The 17,380-nt window shown below is 33.5% G+C and overlaps 2 protein-coding genes across 2 annotated transcripts; one reads left to right on the top strand and one right to left on the bottom strand.

Annotated features, from left to right (window-relative positions):
• The first annotated feature begins 6,888 nt into the window (after positions 1-6,888).
• Positions 6,889-9,344, top strand: LOC114174197 (cationic amino acid transporter 6, chloroplastic-like). The gene is made up of 5 exons (XM_028058986.1): positions 6,889-7,351; positions 7,445-7,667; positions 7,771-8,101; positions 8,214-8,442; positions 8,587-9,344. Exons 1-5 carry the CDS (start codon positions 6,970-6,972, stop codon positions 9,153-9,155), a joined length of 1,734 nt encoding a protein of 577 aa, XP_027914787.1. The 5' UTR covers positions 6,889-6,969; the 3' UTR covers positions 9,156-9,344.
• An 820-nt stretch (positions 9,345-10,164) lies between these two features.
• Positions 10,165-15,973, bottom strand: LOC114174304 (DNA repair endonuclease UVH1). Its single transcript, XM_028059129.1, has 9 exons — positions 15,038-15,973; positions 14,195-14,418; positions 13,917-14,002; positions 13,590-13,754; positions 12,245-13,051; positions 12,017-12,127; positions 11,679-11,939; positions 11,087-11,310; positions 10,165-10,627 (listed from the first exon to the last, which is right to left on the bottom strand). The coding sequence occupies exons 1-9, from the start codon at positions 15,904-15,906 to the stop codon at positions 10,417-10,419; spliced, it is 2,958 nt and encodes a 985-aa protein (XP_027914930.1). The 5' UTR covers positions 15,907-15,973; the 3' UTR covers positions 10,165-10,416.
• Between the last annotated feature and the right edge of the window lie 1,407 nt (positions 15,974-17,380).

Here is a 17,380-nt window from a genome sequence, read left to right as displayed (position 1 = left end):
TTTTTATTTTTTATTTTTATTTTAATTATATATATGCTTTTAAATATTTATAAAAAATGAAAATATTTTTTTTTCCTACTTTAAATATTATTGAACTAATAGAAATTTTTTAATTGGGTTTCTTAATTTTTTTAATTGGTTCCTTAAATCTATATTTCCTTTTAATTGATGTTTCTATCTAATCACAATAACGAAAAATTACCTGTTTGATTTGGTTGTATAGTGAGAATATTAACAAGGAGAAGTGACAATACTGAATTTATGACTAGTTAAGTTTATATGGTTAATTCTTTTAATGACTATTAAATAAAAGATATCATTAAAAATAAATAAAAACATAAAAATCTATTTTAGAAAATAATTTAAAATCGCTCAACCTTAAGAATAACTTAAATTTTTTTGAGTAGGATATAAAGTCTAATTTTACTTTGTTAATTTTATAATTGGTGCAACTAGAGAAAAAGCAGTGGCATGAAGTGAGTGTGCATCATTATCTATTCTTATTATCACTGCTGAGTTGTGGGCATAGTATTATATAAATGGAGTAGGTGCTTCTTAATCCAACCCTATTTCTCAACACTTTTTTTTTTCTCCACCAACGTAAATATAAATAGAGAAATGAACAATGCATAATCTGATGCATCATGCATATGCCATACATAACCTTTGGTTTGAAACATTATTAAATTTATTATATTATTATAAATAAATGTTATTTATTAATTTAAGATCCATATGAATCATGTATTATACAAAATAAGTCATATATTATGTGCAAGTGATGGTCTTTTGATGTATATATATTGGAGAGACATAATAATGATACGTGAATCAAACTTATATAATAGAATAACATTATTTTCGATTCAAACTTTTAACATAACAGATTTATAAATATTAATTTTTATTTCTTATTTCATTTTTTTTTATTTTTACCCGATATAAAACTTCAATTTATATTTTAACATCTAATAAAAGAGTGATTGATAATATTATAGTCTACCAACTTAACTCTAACCAATTGCATAAGTGAATAACACTTCTTGTCTATTTATTCAACTATGCTATTATCAGTTTTTGTATATAATATTTTGTGGATGTGATTGTGAAGTAGAAGATTAGTGTTGCATCATTATCAAAAGTGGTTTTAACAGCTTAGAGAGCATGACGTGTTCAAAAAGTTCAATCACTTAATTGGCTGCATTTGGGTAAAACCCTTAAATGCTAATTTATTTCATACTCACCTAAATTCTAACCCCACAAATATGGAAATTAACAAAGGTTTTATTTTTACCAAAAAAAGAAATAAACAACTTCAAATAACCTCCATTTTAACATATTAGTAGGTTTAAATAAATGATTTTTAGTTTCATCCACTATTTTCAAAAAAGTAAAAATATATGCTAGTTTTAAATTTATATTTATGTCGTAGTTTTTTATTTATAAGTTCAACGAAGGTAAACTATAAAGAAGAAAACAATTAATCAATTTGATTATAATTAAAAGTATTAAGAAAACGCAGTGAAGGGAAGAAGTTATAAAAAGTCTTATATGTATGAGTTGGGTAAAGTTTGTAATTGTTTTGATATAACCCAAAATTTTCACCACTTAATTTAAGTTTGAATTCAATCTAATCAAAATATAAAATAGGGGAAACGAGAATATATATCAATTTAATCACTACATATCCTTAATTTGTTGAATAAAGTAAATATAAAACTTAAACTAAGGTATAATTTTGTAAATATATTTTAAATATAATAAATTTAATATAAAAACAATACCAATATAATGTCATACATAAACTTCTTTATTAAATAATTATTTTCATTATTAGCATAAAACATTTAAAAATTTATATTTTTAATAGAATACTAAGACAAAATGGGGTTGGGATGAACCCAAACGCAACTTGAACTCTTCCTGAAAAATACACAGAATCCATTTTAAAATTAAAAGTCATCTAAATCAACTTTGGACTGGGCCGACGGGTTCTGTTGGGTCAGGCCCACATGACATGGGTATTTTGAGAGAAATGTAGTGAGCGTTGAAAAGATAAAAAGGGTAGTGCAATAAATTTATTTTTCGGTTTCTGGACTGAAAAAACTCAGAAGTGTAATAAATTTATTTTGCCTTGATTTATCATGATCATAGTGTTTATCACTTTGTTTAGTTTTCTTATTTTGAAAGAATTTATATTTTAAGACTCTAAATACTCTAGGCATCAAAAGTAGCGGATCTCATGTGCATGAAATTGTGGCTCTTATTTGAGGTTTCTGTAGGTTGAGATCCAAATCTTTTTTACCCTAACATGCATAATAATTTTACTGTTCCTTTTACATTGACAGTGAAATACAAAATCAAATCATTCAATCGAATCCAATGATAAACACTCGTATCGTAACCCATTATATTAGTTTAGGAATAATTTGAGCAAGGTCTTAAATATTTTAATTTAACCTAAAAAACTATGGTTAAACTCACCTAAATTTTATAATATAAAGGTAAAGATTTACTAAATAAAAAAAAAAATCACAGAAGTTAAAAGCAAACCCCAAGCTTTAGTGTATATTCAGTGACATTCAGATTGTCCAAGAAATTCAAGTGTGAATTTAAATTTTATAATTAAAAATAAAAAAATGAAAAAGTTAAATATCATATAAAAATGAAAACTCATAAATTTATTAAAATTTTTGGTTAAAAGTAGTATAACTCCTTATATGAAGTATAAGTTGGATTCATATGTCATTAGTGCTATATATTTTCGATGATCTCTCTCGAAATACCTGACACAAAGCAACCATGTTCGTTTTTAATGCATATGATGACATTTGTGGGAGTTAGCAGTGAGAACAATCACGGCCTCATCTTTTGGTATCATTTGGAACACCTTCATCACTCTCAGACCCAACAACGTTTTCTTTTACCTTCTCAACGAGGTTACAACCTCAGTTTCCTACCTTGTTCTAGTTGACAGTGTTTTGTGTATTTTCCTTTTTCTATTTTTGTTTCTTTAAGAATGAGTACACATGATGTTACTTTCTTATTTTTCCATTGCTCTTTTTAGTACACACTCCCTGATCTAAGTTTTTTTCTTTTTGCATGTAAGAGGTTAAGAGAAAAAAAAAAAAGGCTTGGTGGGGCATGGATAAAAAAGGTTTTATCTTCCTGAAGCTGAACTACTTAATGCTTAGTATATTTCCTTCTGATTACTGTTATATTAAGTTAAGACTAAAATAAAATCCATCTTTCTATGAACTACAATTTGATTATTATGCAGGTCGTGCTGCAATGTTCGGATTTTCAAGACTTGCAGGATGCAGGATGAAGACTCAAGAACTCACAAAATAGATTTGAGAGTTTTCTGATTTGTCTTTCTTGTTTATAGTACGCATAATTATATACTTTTGATCCATTCACTCCCTAGAACTTTGGCTTTTGTTTAAGTTAATTGCTAATGAAGAAATAATGATTTCCTATGGAATATGCTTTCCTTTTACAAGAACTACTTTATTGAACCTTGAAGCATGACAAACTTTTGGTATGGATGCATGAACAATCTGACATAATAATGCATGTTATAGCTTTATGCCCTGTAGCATGAAGACTTAGAGATAGGTTTAATTCTTCCTTTGGCTGGTGATCACAATTCAGAACCTAATGATTACACATTAAAGAGTGCTAAGTTATTATTAGTAGGAAAACATCTCAAATTCCACTCCCCAACCTAGCTATATATAGCTACTACTATTGGGTCCTTTCTCCTAATATAAATATCTCAATATGCTTACCACTTTCTTCAATAATGTTTATAATACTCTCTCTGTCACCCCAAATGCAAAAACCAAAAGTTATCATCACACATCACCTTTTTGTTTTACATAATGCAATGCTATTTAAAGCTAGTTATCTATTGCATAGATTTTGGGGGAAGAAATATAGATAAGCCAAATCATCACCAAAAGCAAGTAATTATCATGTTTCTATTTTTCACAATCAAAACAGTTACTTTACTCCGTCACTGTGCTTTAAGATTTACAATTATATGTATTATTACACCTTTACATCTGTTCATAACAAGATACTCCTTCAAGATATTACTTTAAATATATATAAAATATATATATATATATATATATATATATATATATATATATATATATAAACTTTCTAGCGATATATATCTATATGTTGGGTTATATTTGTTTTTTCATATATGATTATAGTTATGTATGAGTTATGGTCATTTAGAGATTGTGGTTTCATATGGTTATATGACATTAGTCTTACACATATAAGGCCTTTAACACCACTTTAACCCCAAAACCTTAATGATGTGTTTGGATGAGGTATTTTAATGAAGTAATTCATTTTTTTGAAGACTTTAAATTTCTTTGTAATGAAATGCTCTGTTTGGATGTAGAAATTAAAAAGCATTTCAGATGTAATCATTTTTTTGAAGTATTTCAATTAGCTAAATTAGTAGAAATTCAAATACCCTCAAAATTGATGGAATTTGAATTTCTTTTCACTCAACCTTATCCTCAAAATGACCCAAACAGGTTGGACGGGTTCAATGACCAAGACATATCGGGTGGGCCCAATGACCCAAATCGATCAGGCAGGCCCGACGACCCACATGGGCCGGGCAGGCCAAACAACCTAGAAGTGTTGGCGGGCTTGACGACCCAGACGTGTTAGGCAAGCCTAACGACCGTACAGGCCAGACCAGCTCAACAACCCACATGGGCCCGACTGACCCAACGACTCATATGGGTCCAACGACCCGTACATGCCTGACCAACCCGACAACTCAAACGGACCCAACTAGTCCGCCAACCCGACGTCCTAGACGGGTTCGACGACCTAGGCGTTGAGCCCGTTTGCAAATTTATCATGAACTCAAAACATAATGAAACCTAAAATAAATATTGTTAAAATGAAATTTTATCTCACAAAAAATTCAATTGTTTTATCCAAACAATAAATTGAAATGTAAGGTATTTTAATTTCTTTATCCAAACAAGTTATTTAGAAAATGAAGGAAATTTAATTGTAAGCAATTCAAATACAATGCATTTCAATTTCTCAACATTGTTAAAATATTTCATCCAAACACAAGGTAAGGCAATGGTGTTATGGGTCTTTATTTTTATATAGTGTTTAACTTTGTCTATTCAATCCAATGTGATATCTTGACTCACATTTGGACTATTCTTAACACTATATTATTTTAAAGTATTAGTTATTTAAAAGATGATTATAAGTAAGGACTGGTTTATTTTAAATAGATTTATAGATTCATTTTAACAAGGTGATATATAACTTTATTGCAACGAAATACATTAATAGGGTTGTTCTTACGGATAACTTGGAATAGAGTGAGTGCACTTAAATGTGAGAAGATAGATCCCATGATCTTTTGGAGGTTGAAACGTGAAACTTTTATTGTTAGGTGTGATGTCATCTTCCAAATTGCGATTGAATTGATCATAGCTAGCTGCGGATTAGATTAATTGGAGTGTTCATAGCATGAGATAGTTCTCGTTATCTTGTTCTACAGCATCCAAAACTTGACCTTGTAACACTGATAACGATGCCAATTTTTCAATGATAAAATTAATGATTCAAACGCAATAAGGATTCTGAGGTTTTCCATTGTGACACGTGGTGGAGATATCAAGAGTGATGGACCATCCTAAATATATACACTTCATCTGAGAGTAAGATTCACAGCATACATGAATACTGACCTTACCCTTTTCCTTTTCATACACAAAATGCACAAAATATCTTGCTTGAGTTGAAAGTAAAACAAATTATTATACCTCTAACTGTTAACTGCTATAACCGATTTTCATTTATTTATTTATTTTTCTCAGAAAGTTATCAAGTGCTCTAAGCTTGGTAGTGCACTTTGGATATATATATATATAGGTTGGTTCAACAGGCTAACTTAAAGACAACGTCAAAAGCTTTTTGATAAAGTTCCTTAGGTCGTCTTCACTAAACTTTTTAACCAGAATCAAGAATTTCGTACACTGTAAGTAACTAATAGAAGTGCACATAATAGAATTTCATATGTAATCATCTTCACGAGTGTAATATATATATATATATATATATATATATATATATATATATATATATATATATATATATATATATATATATATATATATATATATATATATATATATATATATATATATATATATCAGAATTCCGTGTGGGGTAGGTAACTCATACATTCATGCAGATCATAAATGATCTATGTAATGCAGATCATAAGGATCTGGATTCAGATTCTGCATTCTGGTAAGTCAAATGCCAATTACCAGCATTCTGATTCGCCTAAAATTTTTAAAATAATATTTTCTTCTTTACAACAAGTTGATATATATCGAATCCCAACAGTGCTCGCAAGAAAAATCTTATGACACATTAATCTTTGTCAAGTTACTGAGATTGTTTAAAATAAGATGAAAAGGAACGAAGCATATGAAAATTACCGTTAAAAATCCACGTTAATTAAAGATAAGACGATTTCATATTATATATATAAATAGGTGCAAATCTCAAGCTCTGTAATTTAAATTAGGTTTAAAGTTAACTTATATCTAATACCTATAAACCTCCACTTTGGATATGACAGTATAAATCTAGTTTTTGCTAAGGTCTTTACCATTCCATTTACTTCCTAAATAACATGATGAAACCTTTATCCTATTTCCTATTCATTCTAAAATATCAAATGTCTAATCTTATTTTATCCATTTGATTTATCATTAAATTTCCAAAAAGTCAAGAGAATAAGTATATACTTTCAAGAAATGCTAAATACATAAAGGAGATAGGATAGGCCTCTTATCAACTCAAGAAAGAAAGCAATGTTCCCCTCCCAAATGCATATTTAAAACCTTCAACCCACCTACTGCAGCAAAGAAACTCGGTGCTGATACAATAACAATGGCTAACACTACAACCAACAAGACAAGTTTGTCAAGTTATTTCCATTCCCTTTCTCAAACTCCTCAAAGACTGAAAAAGAGAATGCTGGCCACTTGGACCCCTGATCAGGAGCTGAACCAAGTGAGACAAAGGTCTGGAGCAGACATGAAAAGAAGTCTCAAGTGGTATGATCTGGTAGCTCTTGGACTTGGTGGAATGCTAGGTGTTGGTGTGTTTGTTACAACTGGTTCTGTAGCACATCATCAATCTGGTCCTTCAGTTTTCATATCCTATATTATAGCTGGATTATCAGCTCTTCTCTCCTCCTTATGTTACACTGAATTTGCTGTTCAAGTCCCAGTAGCAGGAGGAGCTTTCAGCTATTTAAGAGTAACCTTTGGTATAAAGAACCTTTTTCATGAAGTCTTTTCACTTGATTCTCTTCCTTGTCATTGATTTTACTTCCTTGTCTTTTGTATGGTTGTTGGTGTAGGAGAATTTGTGGGGTATTTTGCTGGGGCAAATATACTAATGGAGTATGTGCTTTCTAATGCTGCTGTATCAAGGAGTTTCACAGAGTATTTGAGCTTTGCATTTGGCGAAAATGATCCAGACGTGTGGAGGGTGAAACTGCATGGATTGCCAAAGGACTATAACATGTTGGATCTCCCAGCCGTTTCTCTTATTCTTCTTCTCACTCTCTGCTTGTGCTATAGGTGCTACAAAATTTGTATAAATTGACTTATTCCCTTTTTGTTCTTTATTATTAGAAAATTGTCCAAAGATTGTGATTATAAAAGGAGTTTTGGTTGATTGCAGTACCAAGGAAAGTTCCATGTTGAACCTCATCATGACAGTTTTCCATGTGATTTTCTTTGGATTCATCATTGTGAGTGGTTATTGCACCGGAAGTGTCAAAAACTTGGTGAGTCCAAAAGGGCTAGCCCCTTTTGGTGTGAGAGGTGTAGTAAATGGAGCAGCTAAAGTCTACTTCAGCTACATAGGTTATGACTCGGCTTCAACCTTGGCAGAGGAAATCAAAGATCCTTCTAAGAACCTACCCATTGGAATTATTGGTTCAGTTCTGATAACCACAGTGCTCTATTGCCTCATGTCTCTATCTTTGTGCATGATGGCTCCTTATAACAAGGTCAGTGCATGAATTCAACAGTTCTCTATGTTACATTGCATACACATACTAGTATAAAAAATGTTGGTTTTTGATGAGATTGATAAGGCATTTATTGGTGTTACTTTAACAGATATCAGATAAATCATCATTTGCTTTCGCTTTTGCTAAGATCGGAGGGATGTGGGAGAGCAACCTTGTTGGGGCAGGAGCAAGTTTGGGAATAGTGGCTTCTCTCTTGGTTGCGATGTTAGGCCAAGCTAGGTACCTTTGTGTTATAGGAAGAGCACGATTGGTGCCATCTTGGTTAGCTAAAGTTCATCCTTCTACAGCCACCCCGTTGAATGCCACAATCTTTCTGGGTAAACTTTTTTTTTTCTTTATTTCTTCTAATTAATTAATCATTATCCTCTCACAGTTTTCTAAAAGATTGAGCGTCACCAACTTTAATGTACTTTGAAAGCAAGTTTTTGAGAAAACATATTTATTTATTTTGGTTGATGTAGGAGTTTGCACCGCATGTATTGCTGTTTTCACTGATCTTGACATAATAATGGAGTTGATAAACATAGGCACGCTGGTGGTGTTCTACTTGGTGGCCAATGCTGTGATATATCGTCGATACGTAATCAGTAGCCACACCCCTCCTTTCTACACTCTCCTTTTCCTATTTCTCTTTTCAGTTAGTGCTGTGGGCTTCTCCCTTTCGTGGAAATTCAATAAGCTATGGTGGGGTCTTCCACTCTTTGGTGGGGTCATGATCACTATGACAGCATTTTACCACCACCAGGTGCCTCAGAACCATGCCCAACATCCTCGTACTACTGATTGGTGTGTGCCATTCATGCCCTGGCCACCTGCCCTCTCCATCTTTCTCAATGTTTTCCTCATCACCACTTTAAAGCTTCTCTCTTTCCAAAGGTTTGCTATGTGGGCATGCTTCATTACCCTCTTCTATCTACTCTATGGTGTTCACTCCACTTACCAAGCAGAAGAGATTCAGATTGCTGCTAATCAAGTCAATTCAACCTCAACCAACGCACAAACCAATAAGGTGGAAGTTCAAGTGCTATAGTTATTGAAGCTTAGTTGGTGTGGCTTTTAAGTTTAATTTAACCCTTCTCCCTTTCCTGCTCTCCAAACAACACTAATATCAGTTCAGTTTGTTAAAAAATTACAGTTAAAATTGTATGGGATTAATCTTCTGTATATAAGTAACTGGTGTGATATAGAAAAAAAGAAGGAATCAATTTTCTTGATTTGATGATATTAGAATGGAAGCTCTTGATAAAATTAACCATAGCATTCCTTAGAAGTGGGGATCAACTCCGAAAAGGATGGGAATGGGCAATGGTGGGGACAATATTGTGAGGAGTGCTGAAACACTTCTTTCATTGTATCTTTTCGGCGGCACAAATCACACATATGGGTTATGGGTCTGTATCTGGGTTAAGACAACTTGGATATGCCAATGCTCAATGTACACATCCACATCAATGTCACTTCAGCTCCTATGATGCCAAATTGCTCATGCGCCGTGCCTAATGAACACTCAACTGTCACTCTCCGATTTAATATTTAGCCTTTAAAATCTAACATAATTTAAAAAGTAATAATTGAAAGATTAGATATACACTGGTTTACTGCGACTAGTTCTGTTCAACCAATTTTAATTTTAAATCAAGGCCAGGTTAGGCTGAAACTTATACAGAGCTCTTTTAATTTGTGTCATACTTTACCAAATGATATCAAAGAATTGAAATAGAATGCATAACAATACCTCCCGTACAAAAAGGAATTGTAAAATTAATTTCATGTAATACTAGAGTAAAATAAGAATACATCAAATTACTAGATCACACAAAAAAGTTATTTAACTTGTATTTAAGTACGCAAAAGGTCTCAGAAGATTATTAAGTCCGTTACGCACTTCATTACTATGGCATTGCCCATAATCTATATGAAGACTCGTCCCGGTTTGACTTCAATATAATTAATTGTTCAAATCAATAAATTAAAAAATCGATTAAATTAAAGTAGAAAAAAGAGAGAAATGGTAATATAAGAGAACAAAACTCAACATATACAACATCCCAGACTGAACGATCTCACATTGTGTAAAGTAATAGTATTAATATTACAACAGAATGAACCACGAGAAAGGGAATTTTTTTTATCACAAAAATTACAACAGACTTGGCCACGGCAGCAAAATATTAAATAACTGAATGGCCTACTATGGGTTGCCCTCGTAACCAATGATGTAGAATCGAAATAATAGACCAATTGAATAAATTGATAGTACCTTTTGTATTAATGAGTCATTCTAATTAGCCTCACAACAAAGTTGGGTATTTAGCATCTAGAAAGTCTCTAAGAGTCCGAGCAGCTTTATGACCACCCATTAATTCCGCTAGTCTCTCCACAGGAAGAAGTGCAAGTTCTGCCAAGCTCTTACACCCATCCATTATGGCCCGGTAGTTTGAGTCTGTAACACCTGGAAGTCGTCTTAGAAACTCCACAGCCGATGTATTGTAATTTTCAGCCCTGTGACGGCAGTAAAATATATATATTGTGACGAACAAATTAATAACTGCATAAAAACTCACTGATTATTGCACAATTTGATACCAAAGACTCTGAATTTGAGCTCTTCCCCTCTCAAATTAATATAAGTAATAATGCAGAGACCGTGGATATTTATAAGCAAATACAGGACCAAGTTGAGCCCTGACAATGCTTAGTAGTTAAAATCAATTCTAATTGAAGTCAAAATGTGTTAACAAATATATGCCCACGAATCTGCGATTAACAATGTCATAAATCCATATCATTTTACATTTCAGACTTGAAGGCTGGAGGTGCGCCAGCATGCCTTCAAAACTATGGAAGAAAACAACTCGTTGAAGTTTTGTACAGTTACAGCACAGTGCGATCCACTACCTAAGAAAACATGTTTTCACTTAACCGTTGGAAGCACATTTAAACTATCCAAAAGAAACTTACCTCACATCATTTTCCACAATGCCTTCTTCTGAGGGAACACCCACTCTGGTCGCTTTTGTTTCATCTGGCTCGTCTTGATTTGCCTTCAGTGAAGCAAAAATTTCAGCAGTAGCATGCAAACTTCGAGACCAGATTATCCGTAGCCTGGGGAAGTGTAAAGCAAGCAGAGACAACTTTGATATAATGCTATTTGGTGTCACATCATCACCAATATCACTAGCAGACTGCAAAAGATATCCATCAAAGGTTTAATGCCACTGATAATTTCACAAAAATATTTTATATTGGATTAAGCACTTCAATCAAATTCCAAAAAAAAAAAATACTTTCTATCAGTATGGCCAAGCGGTAATAAATGTGAAGCCCAGGAATTAATATACATATTTGGACAGAAATATTAATGGCAATCCTTCCCAGAAATGGGCTGCCAGTCAAAACAAACTCCGATCCTCATCTAGACATGCCAGTGCGATTAAATAATACTAACAGTACGGGCAATTTCTCAGACATGGTCACTGCAGGGAAAAGGAGAAGTAGAAGTAGAAGTAGAAGGTAAGAAGAGAGATAGTATTAAGTATTGCAGTCAACAAACCTGGAATGAAAAGCTCTTGTCCTGTGAAAACTCAATCAAGAGTACAGGTATTCTGTAATACCGTACCATTGTCTCGACCTGGTGGTATAGACGACCTGATGTGAAGCTCATAAAGAGATCTTGAATACTTTTTCTTTCCACACAAATTAACGGTGATAAGATATAGTCACCAACTTCTAGGGTCACTGGAATGATGCGCATTCCCTTCTGATGAAGAACATTTGGAAGGCTGCTCATGAACTCCCGCATGTCCACAATAACCTGAGATGTTGAAATTCTTAAATTATAAATTCCGTCACAGTTATATGATCATCATGCATAAAAAAATAATCACAAACCTGCATTTCTTTATCAGCCTCCTTTTTCCCACCTGCTTTTCTGGTTACTGAGTTTTGAGGAGTATTTAAATCTGATTCTAAAGTATAATTCAATCCTAAAGAGTGTTCACCCTGATTCACAGCAGAATAAATGCACCATAATAAGAACAAAATAAGGCAAATGAAATCAGCAAAACAATGGACACAAGAAGCAAACAACAGCATAAAGATGAAAATGATCCAACAAACCTGGTCAACTGGAATCATCATCATAGATTTTTGCCTAATCAAAGATTCAAATGCTCCATTCTCTCTACGTATACTCGCCTCAAACTTCTGAACCTCAGTTGAAGCTTCATAGAAAAGAAAATACACTTTCAACTTTTTTGAGGAATTCTCGGCTTTGTAGACTTCGATTTCCCTGACAAAGGCCATGTCTGGATGGTAAACAATTACTATTGAGGGCTTTAATATATCCAGTATAGGCTGATCACTTTCTAGGGCATAAAAGTGCACTGGTGGTAGTGGCTTCCCAGTTCTTGCTGCAACATCAGGATTAGTATGCTTCCGAAGAACTATGTTCTCCATAGATGTCCCTTCCTCCATGATTTCAGAAAATCTACCAGCACTGACAGTATTACTCTCATCTTCATTGACTTCATTTTTTGAATCAGACATCCCAATTTTATCACTCACTGATTCCTCTTTATCGTTGTTCTGAACTTCCACGCCATCAAGAACAACTGGAACCTTTCTAACCCCCACTCTTCTCTTTCTTTTACCACTTCCCTGTCCACCAATATCAGGCTGTGGAGAATCCTTAACATGGTCATTTTCAGAAATATTTCTTAGTTTTGAGGCAGCTGCCAAAAGCGCATCATGTTCCTGCTTACTAGTGCTGGTTGTTTCTGCATTCTGAGCAGGTGTTATGGGAGTAACTCCATCAAGAATCCCAAAACCTTTGGGTTTGGGATCCTTGGGCTTCTTTTTCTTGTTCACTATGTCACGTAGCTGTACTTTGTTTAGTAAGTACTTCTTCCATTCTTCACGCATGACCTTCACAAATAACAAACAGCAAAGAGGAAAACTCGGTTTCTTCAAATCTTGTTCACTACAAAGGAACAGAAGCTATAAAAGGAAATTTAAGCCAGCAAACCCACATCATAATTACAAAAACAATGTTTCAAGCTACATCCAACATAGACATAGCGTGCATGATATAGTAACTTCTAATAGCAATCTATTACAAGAATAACTAAATTCATCGAAACCAACACAAAATCACATCTAAGATAAATATACTGCGGCTGCTTAATTGGTCTTATCTAAATATTAAAGTCAATAAAAGCTGCACAAAGTTGAGTATTATCATGGGAAAAGAAGTGATTTTGTTTGCCAGCCCACTAATATCTTGTAGTAACTTAGTTCTGGTTCTGGCTGTATTTGGTAGCGTGCAGTGAATCTAATGAGCTAGCTGACCATATAAGTTTTATTACTAATACCTCTTAAACTATGTGAAGAACAAAGTTCACATATTGACATTCAGATTACACTTTATAAGACAACCTATGACAGAGAAGTGGGAGACAAAAACCTTTTCTGGACTGCCGGTGATGCATTCTTCAAGTTGCAAGCATGACATTTCATCTTTACATGCCACTAGTACAATGCCATTGTTGGTGTCTTCACCTTCGGTGAACATTTCTCCCCTCAACATACCTGCCTTTTGTCTTTCCTCTTCTACTTCCTCAAGAACCTCCTATAAAGGTATAATCAAAATCACGCCTCAGTCTAAAATATCTAACAATCATGATTAAATTCAACTTCTTTTCTGCCAATTTTGTTTTTCAGTCTCACATATCAAATCTCATAAATTGAACATGAACCAAAGACTTTCTAGAATTGGAACTCACTAACTCACACGTAAGACCTTCCACTTTGGTGCTTCTTCCAAGACTTCCTCCAAAACTAAGCCGGCATTCAAAGTAGAGTGCGAAGTACCATCAACTGTTACAGAAGCATATTCGAAATAAAATTAAGCTGACAAAAATGGCATGCCTACATTTGGAAAGTTGGCATTGCATATCTCATTTACTCTCTCCCTATTGTTTACATTAGTAATCTATTCAACTAATCACACAACAGATCAAGACATATGCCAGAATAAGAACACCAAACATCATAGTAATAACATCTTACCTTCTTCAATATCTTTGTCATCAGCCTTACTTTTTCTCTTTTTGTTTTTTACACCCTTACTCAACTCATTAAATTTCAAGCCGTCTGATCTCACAAGATGAAAAACACGCTTCTTTGCATAATCAAATATCTTATAGCTTGCCTCTGCAAATATCCAAACAGACCGAAAACTCTCTGACACTCTCAATGTATCCAGATATTTCAAGTAAGTTACCGCATCATACCTGTCAAAAGGAAGTCACACAATCAGTCCCTATTACAACAAAGACATTACATTTTCAGATAAACGTTTTAAATCTAAATCCAACAAGCTAACAACGTTAATATACGAAATTAATAAAGATATTACATTTCGCAACTAAAATCTCCCATGTATATACGCAAATATCAAGGTATTTTATACTCACAACTCACTAATTGAAAATCAAACTTAATATGAAAAACTATAAACATACATCTACTTTTTCTTCCATCTCTTATCAACCAAGTTTTCTTCCCATCTCTTTTCTCATGACATCACTTGTTGCATCTGGCCACCCTCCCCTTTTCTTTTCTTTTTTTCTTTCCATTTCTCACTTCTTTTTACATTTACGCAACCCCAACATGAGATGCAAATACTCATAGTTGTAAATAGTCTATGTGATTTATAAGCTGTCATCCAGTTATAATTTGCCATGTATGATAAGTTTCTTGACTTTTAGAAAAACTAGTTTATAAATCAAATCATCCATTATTTCTGATTAACTGAACGTGTAAATTATACTGACGATGCATAGAAATTTAATTCTTATCATAACGCTCTTATTGTAGCTTATTAAAGTCCAAAAGCATGCAACGAAAGACCTGACTAGATAATCCAACAGTTTCCTCAATGTCTTAAGGTCTGAGACAAGCTGCTTGGTCTTCTTCCCTAAAGTGTGCCAAATTGGATCCAACTGTCGCCTCACAATCTCATCAAAAGACTTAAACAACCCATTCTCCACCGTCAAATCCTCCACATCGACCTTGTTCGTCTTCCTCATCTCTTTCAAACAAGCATCCATGACCTCAATAATGGCCTTCTGAATCCCCACCATATACTTGCTCATCGGCACCCTTATATCCACCACCTCCGGGGGGTCCCTCTCCAGCTCCTGCGACACGTAAACCTGAAACCGCGGCCACAGGTGAAGCTTCCGCACGTGCAGACACTTCATCGTCCGCTCCGCCTTCGCGAACCCCGACACCATCGCGTGCGGCTTGTCGGAGAACGCCCGCACATACGCGCTGCGGTTGAGCGAACGGAAAATCCGAACAATGAACGCTTCGGTGGACGTCTCGGAGAGCGAGTGCGCGTTAAGGAGGAGGATACCGGCGATTTTGGAGGTCGGTAACTTGTTAGTCAAGAGGTCGACGATTAGGATGCGCGGCGTGATAAAGAATGCATTGCCGGAGGAGTAGAGCGCGTGGCGGTGGTGCGCGGGGAGGTCGGCGGTGATTTCGGCGGGGATTTGGTTGAATTGTGGGTTTAGGGTTTTGAGGTGGAAGGTGATTTTAGATTTGAGTGAAGTGGAGGAAGGAGAGAGAAGAAGGAGCGTTCCCTCAGATGAGGTGTGTAGAATAAGGAGAGACGAGACGAGTTTAGAGAGAGAGAGGCCGGACGATAGAACCACGAGACCGCCATTGGAATCTTCTAGAAGCTCTGTGATGATGTGTTCGTGAAATTGAACCATCGAATTGCAGGGAATGCTTTGCGCGCCACGAAAGTTCAACTCTCAACTGTCTCTTCTTTCACCAATCAACTGCCCACAAGTAACGACACTGAGAATGTTAATTTGGGCTGACCCGTATTAATTTAGGGCTTTTACTTCCTTCATCCTCACAATTTCTTTACGTACCCCCTAAAGTTTTCAAGATGATATTTTACTCTTCATAAAAGTACTTTTCTGATTTATATATTTCAGATATTTTCTGGAATAAATTTTTTAGAATGAGATTTTCAAAACAAAATTTTTAGAATAAATTTTTCAGAACAAATTTTTCTAAACACATTAAATACATTTTGAAATAAATTTTTTGGAATGAAATTTCCTGAATGAGTTTTTTTTTTTCAACATTTTCTCTTTGTTTGCACTATAGCGTTTTTATTCAGCAGTGCGGCAATAGTAGTGAGAGTGATAGAATGGCGTGGTGTGATATAATGGTGAAGAATGTTTGAGTTTTTTCTTAATATTTTAGAGGCGTAGTTAGTAATTATGGAGGGTGCAGGAAGTAATTATGATCAATTCATTATTTTGTCTTTTTAATCCTAATTAAAATTTGTACCAAATATATATCCTCTTTGAATTTCACACACGAACGCAACGTAAAAATTAGAAGCGTTAAATATGTTTTTTTTGTCTATTAATTTTTAATTAATTTGGAATTAGTGAATTTCGAAATTTTGGATTAATTTAGTTTTCATCTTTCGAAATACGTTGATTTAGTCATTTTAATAAAAAATTATTAGGTTTATTTAATGTTTTATACACATTTCATTTTATGATTATATTTGAGTTGTTTAAAATGTTAAATAAACTTAACCAACTTTAATTAGAATGATTAAATTCACGTATTTCAAAAAATAAAGGACTAAATTGGTCAAAAATTTTAAAATTGACTAATTCTAAAATTGACTAAAAATTAATAGACAAAAAAACATATTTAACACTTCTAATTCTGACGTTGCGTTCGTGTGTGGAAATTCAAAGAGTATATATATTTAGAGCAAATTTTAATTTTAGGATTAAAAAGACAAAAAAAAAATGAATCGATCATAAGATAAAAAGTTCAAATAAGTATTAACCGAAAAAATATTAATTTTAAGATAAAAGATGTGCTGCGACCTCGGCAATATTTAATTTTATATGGCTTGCATGTTCATCCAAATATTCAATCAAACTCTTGCTCAAGTTTATTTTCATCAGACCCACTTAAAATATCTTCTCATCTCTCCTGATGTAACTCACCATCACAATAAAAATAAAAATAAAAATATTAAAAAATAAGGCTAAATTAAATTAAAGACTTAATTACATTTTAAATACCTTCTTAATATTTTTAATTGATTACCTACGCAAAAATCAATTATATTTATCTAAAGAATTTATTTATTTATTTGATCTTACTTATATATTCTTTTTATCTTTTCTTTTTCAACTCTTAGGT

Source organism: Vigna unguiculata, chromosome 2 (assembly GCF_004118075.2).
Source record: "Vigna unguiculata cultivar IT97K-499-35 chromosome 2, ASM411807v1, whole genome shotgun sequence".
Taxonomy (NCBI): domain Eukaryota; kingdom Viridiplantae; phylum Streptophyta; class Magnoliopsida; order Fabales; family Fabaceae; genus Vigna; species Vigna unguiculata.
The sequence above is the reverse complement of the archived record's forward strand: the minus strand, read 5'-3'. Positions and strand labels throughout refer to the sequence as shown.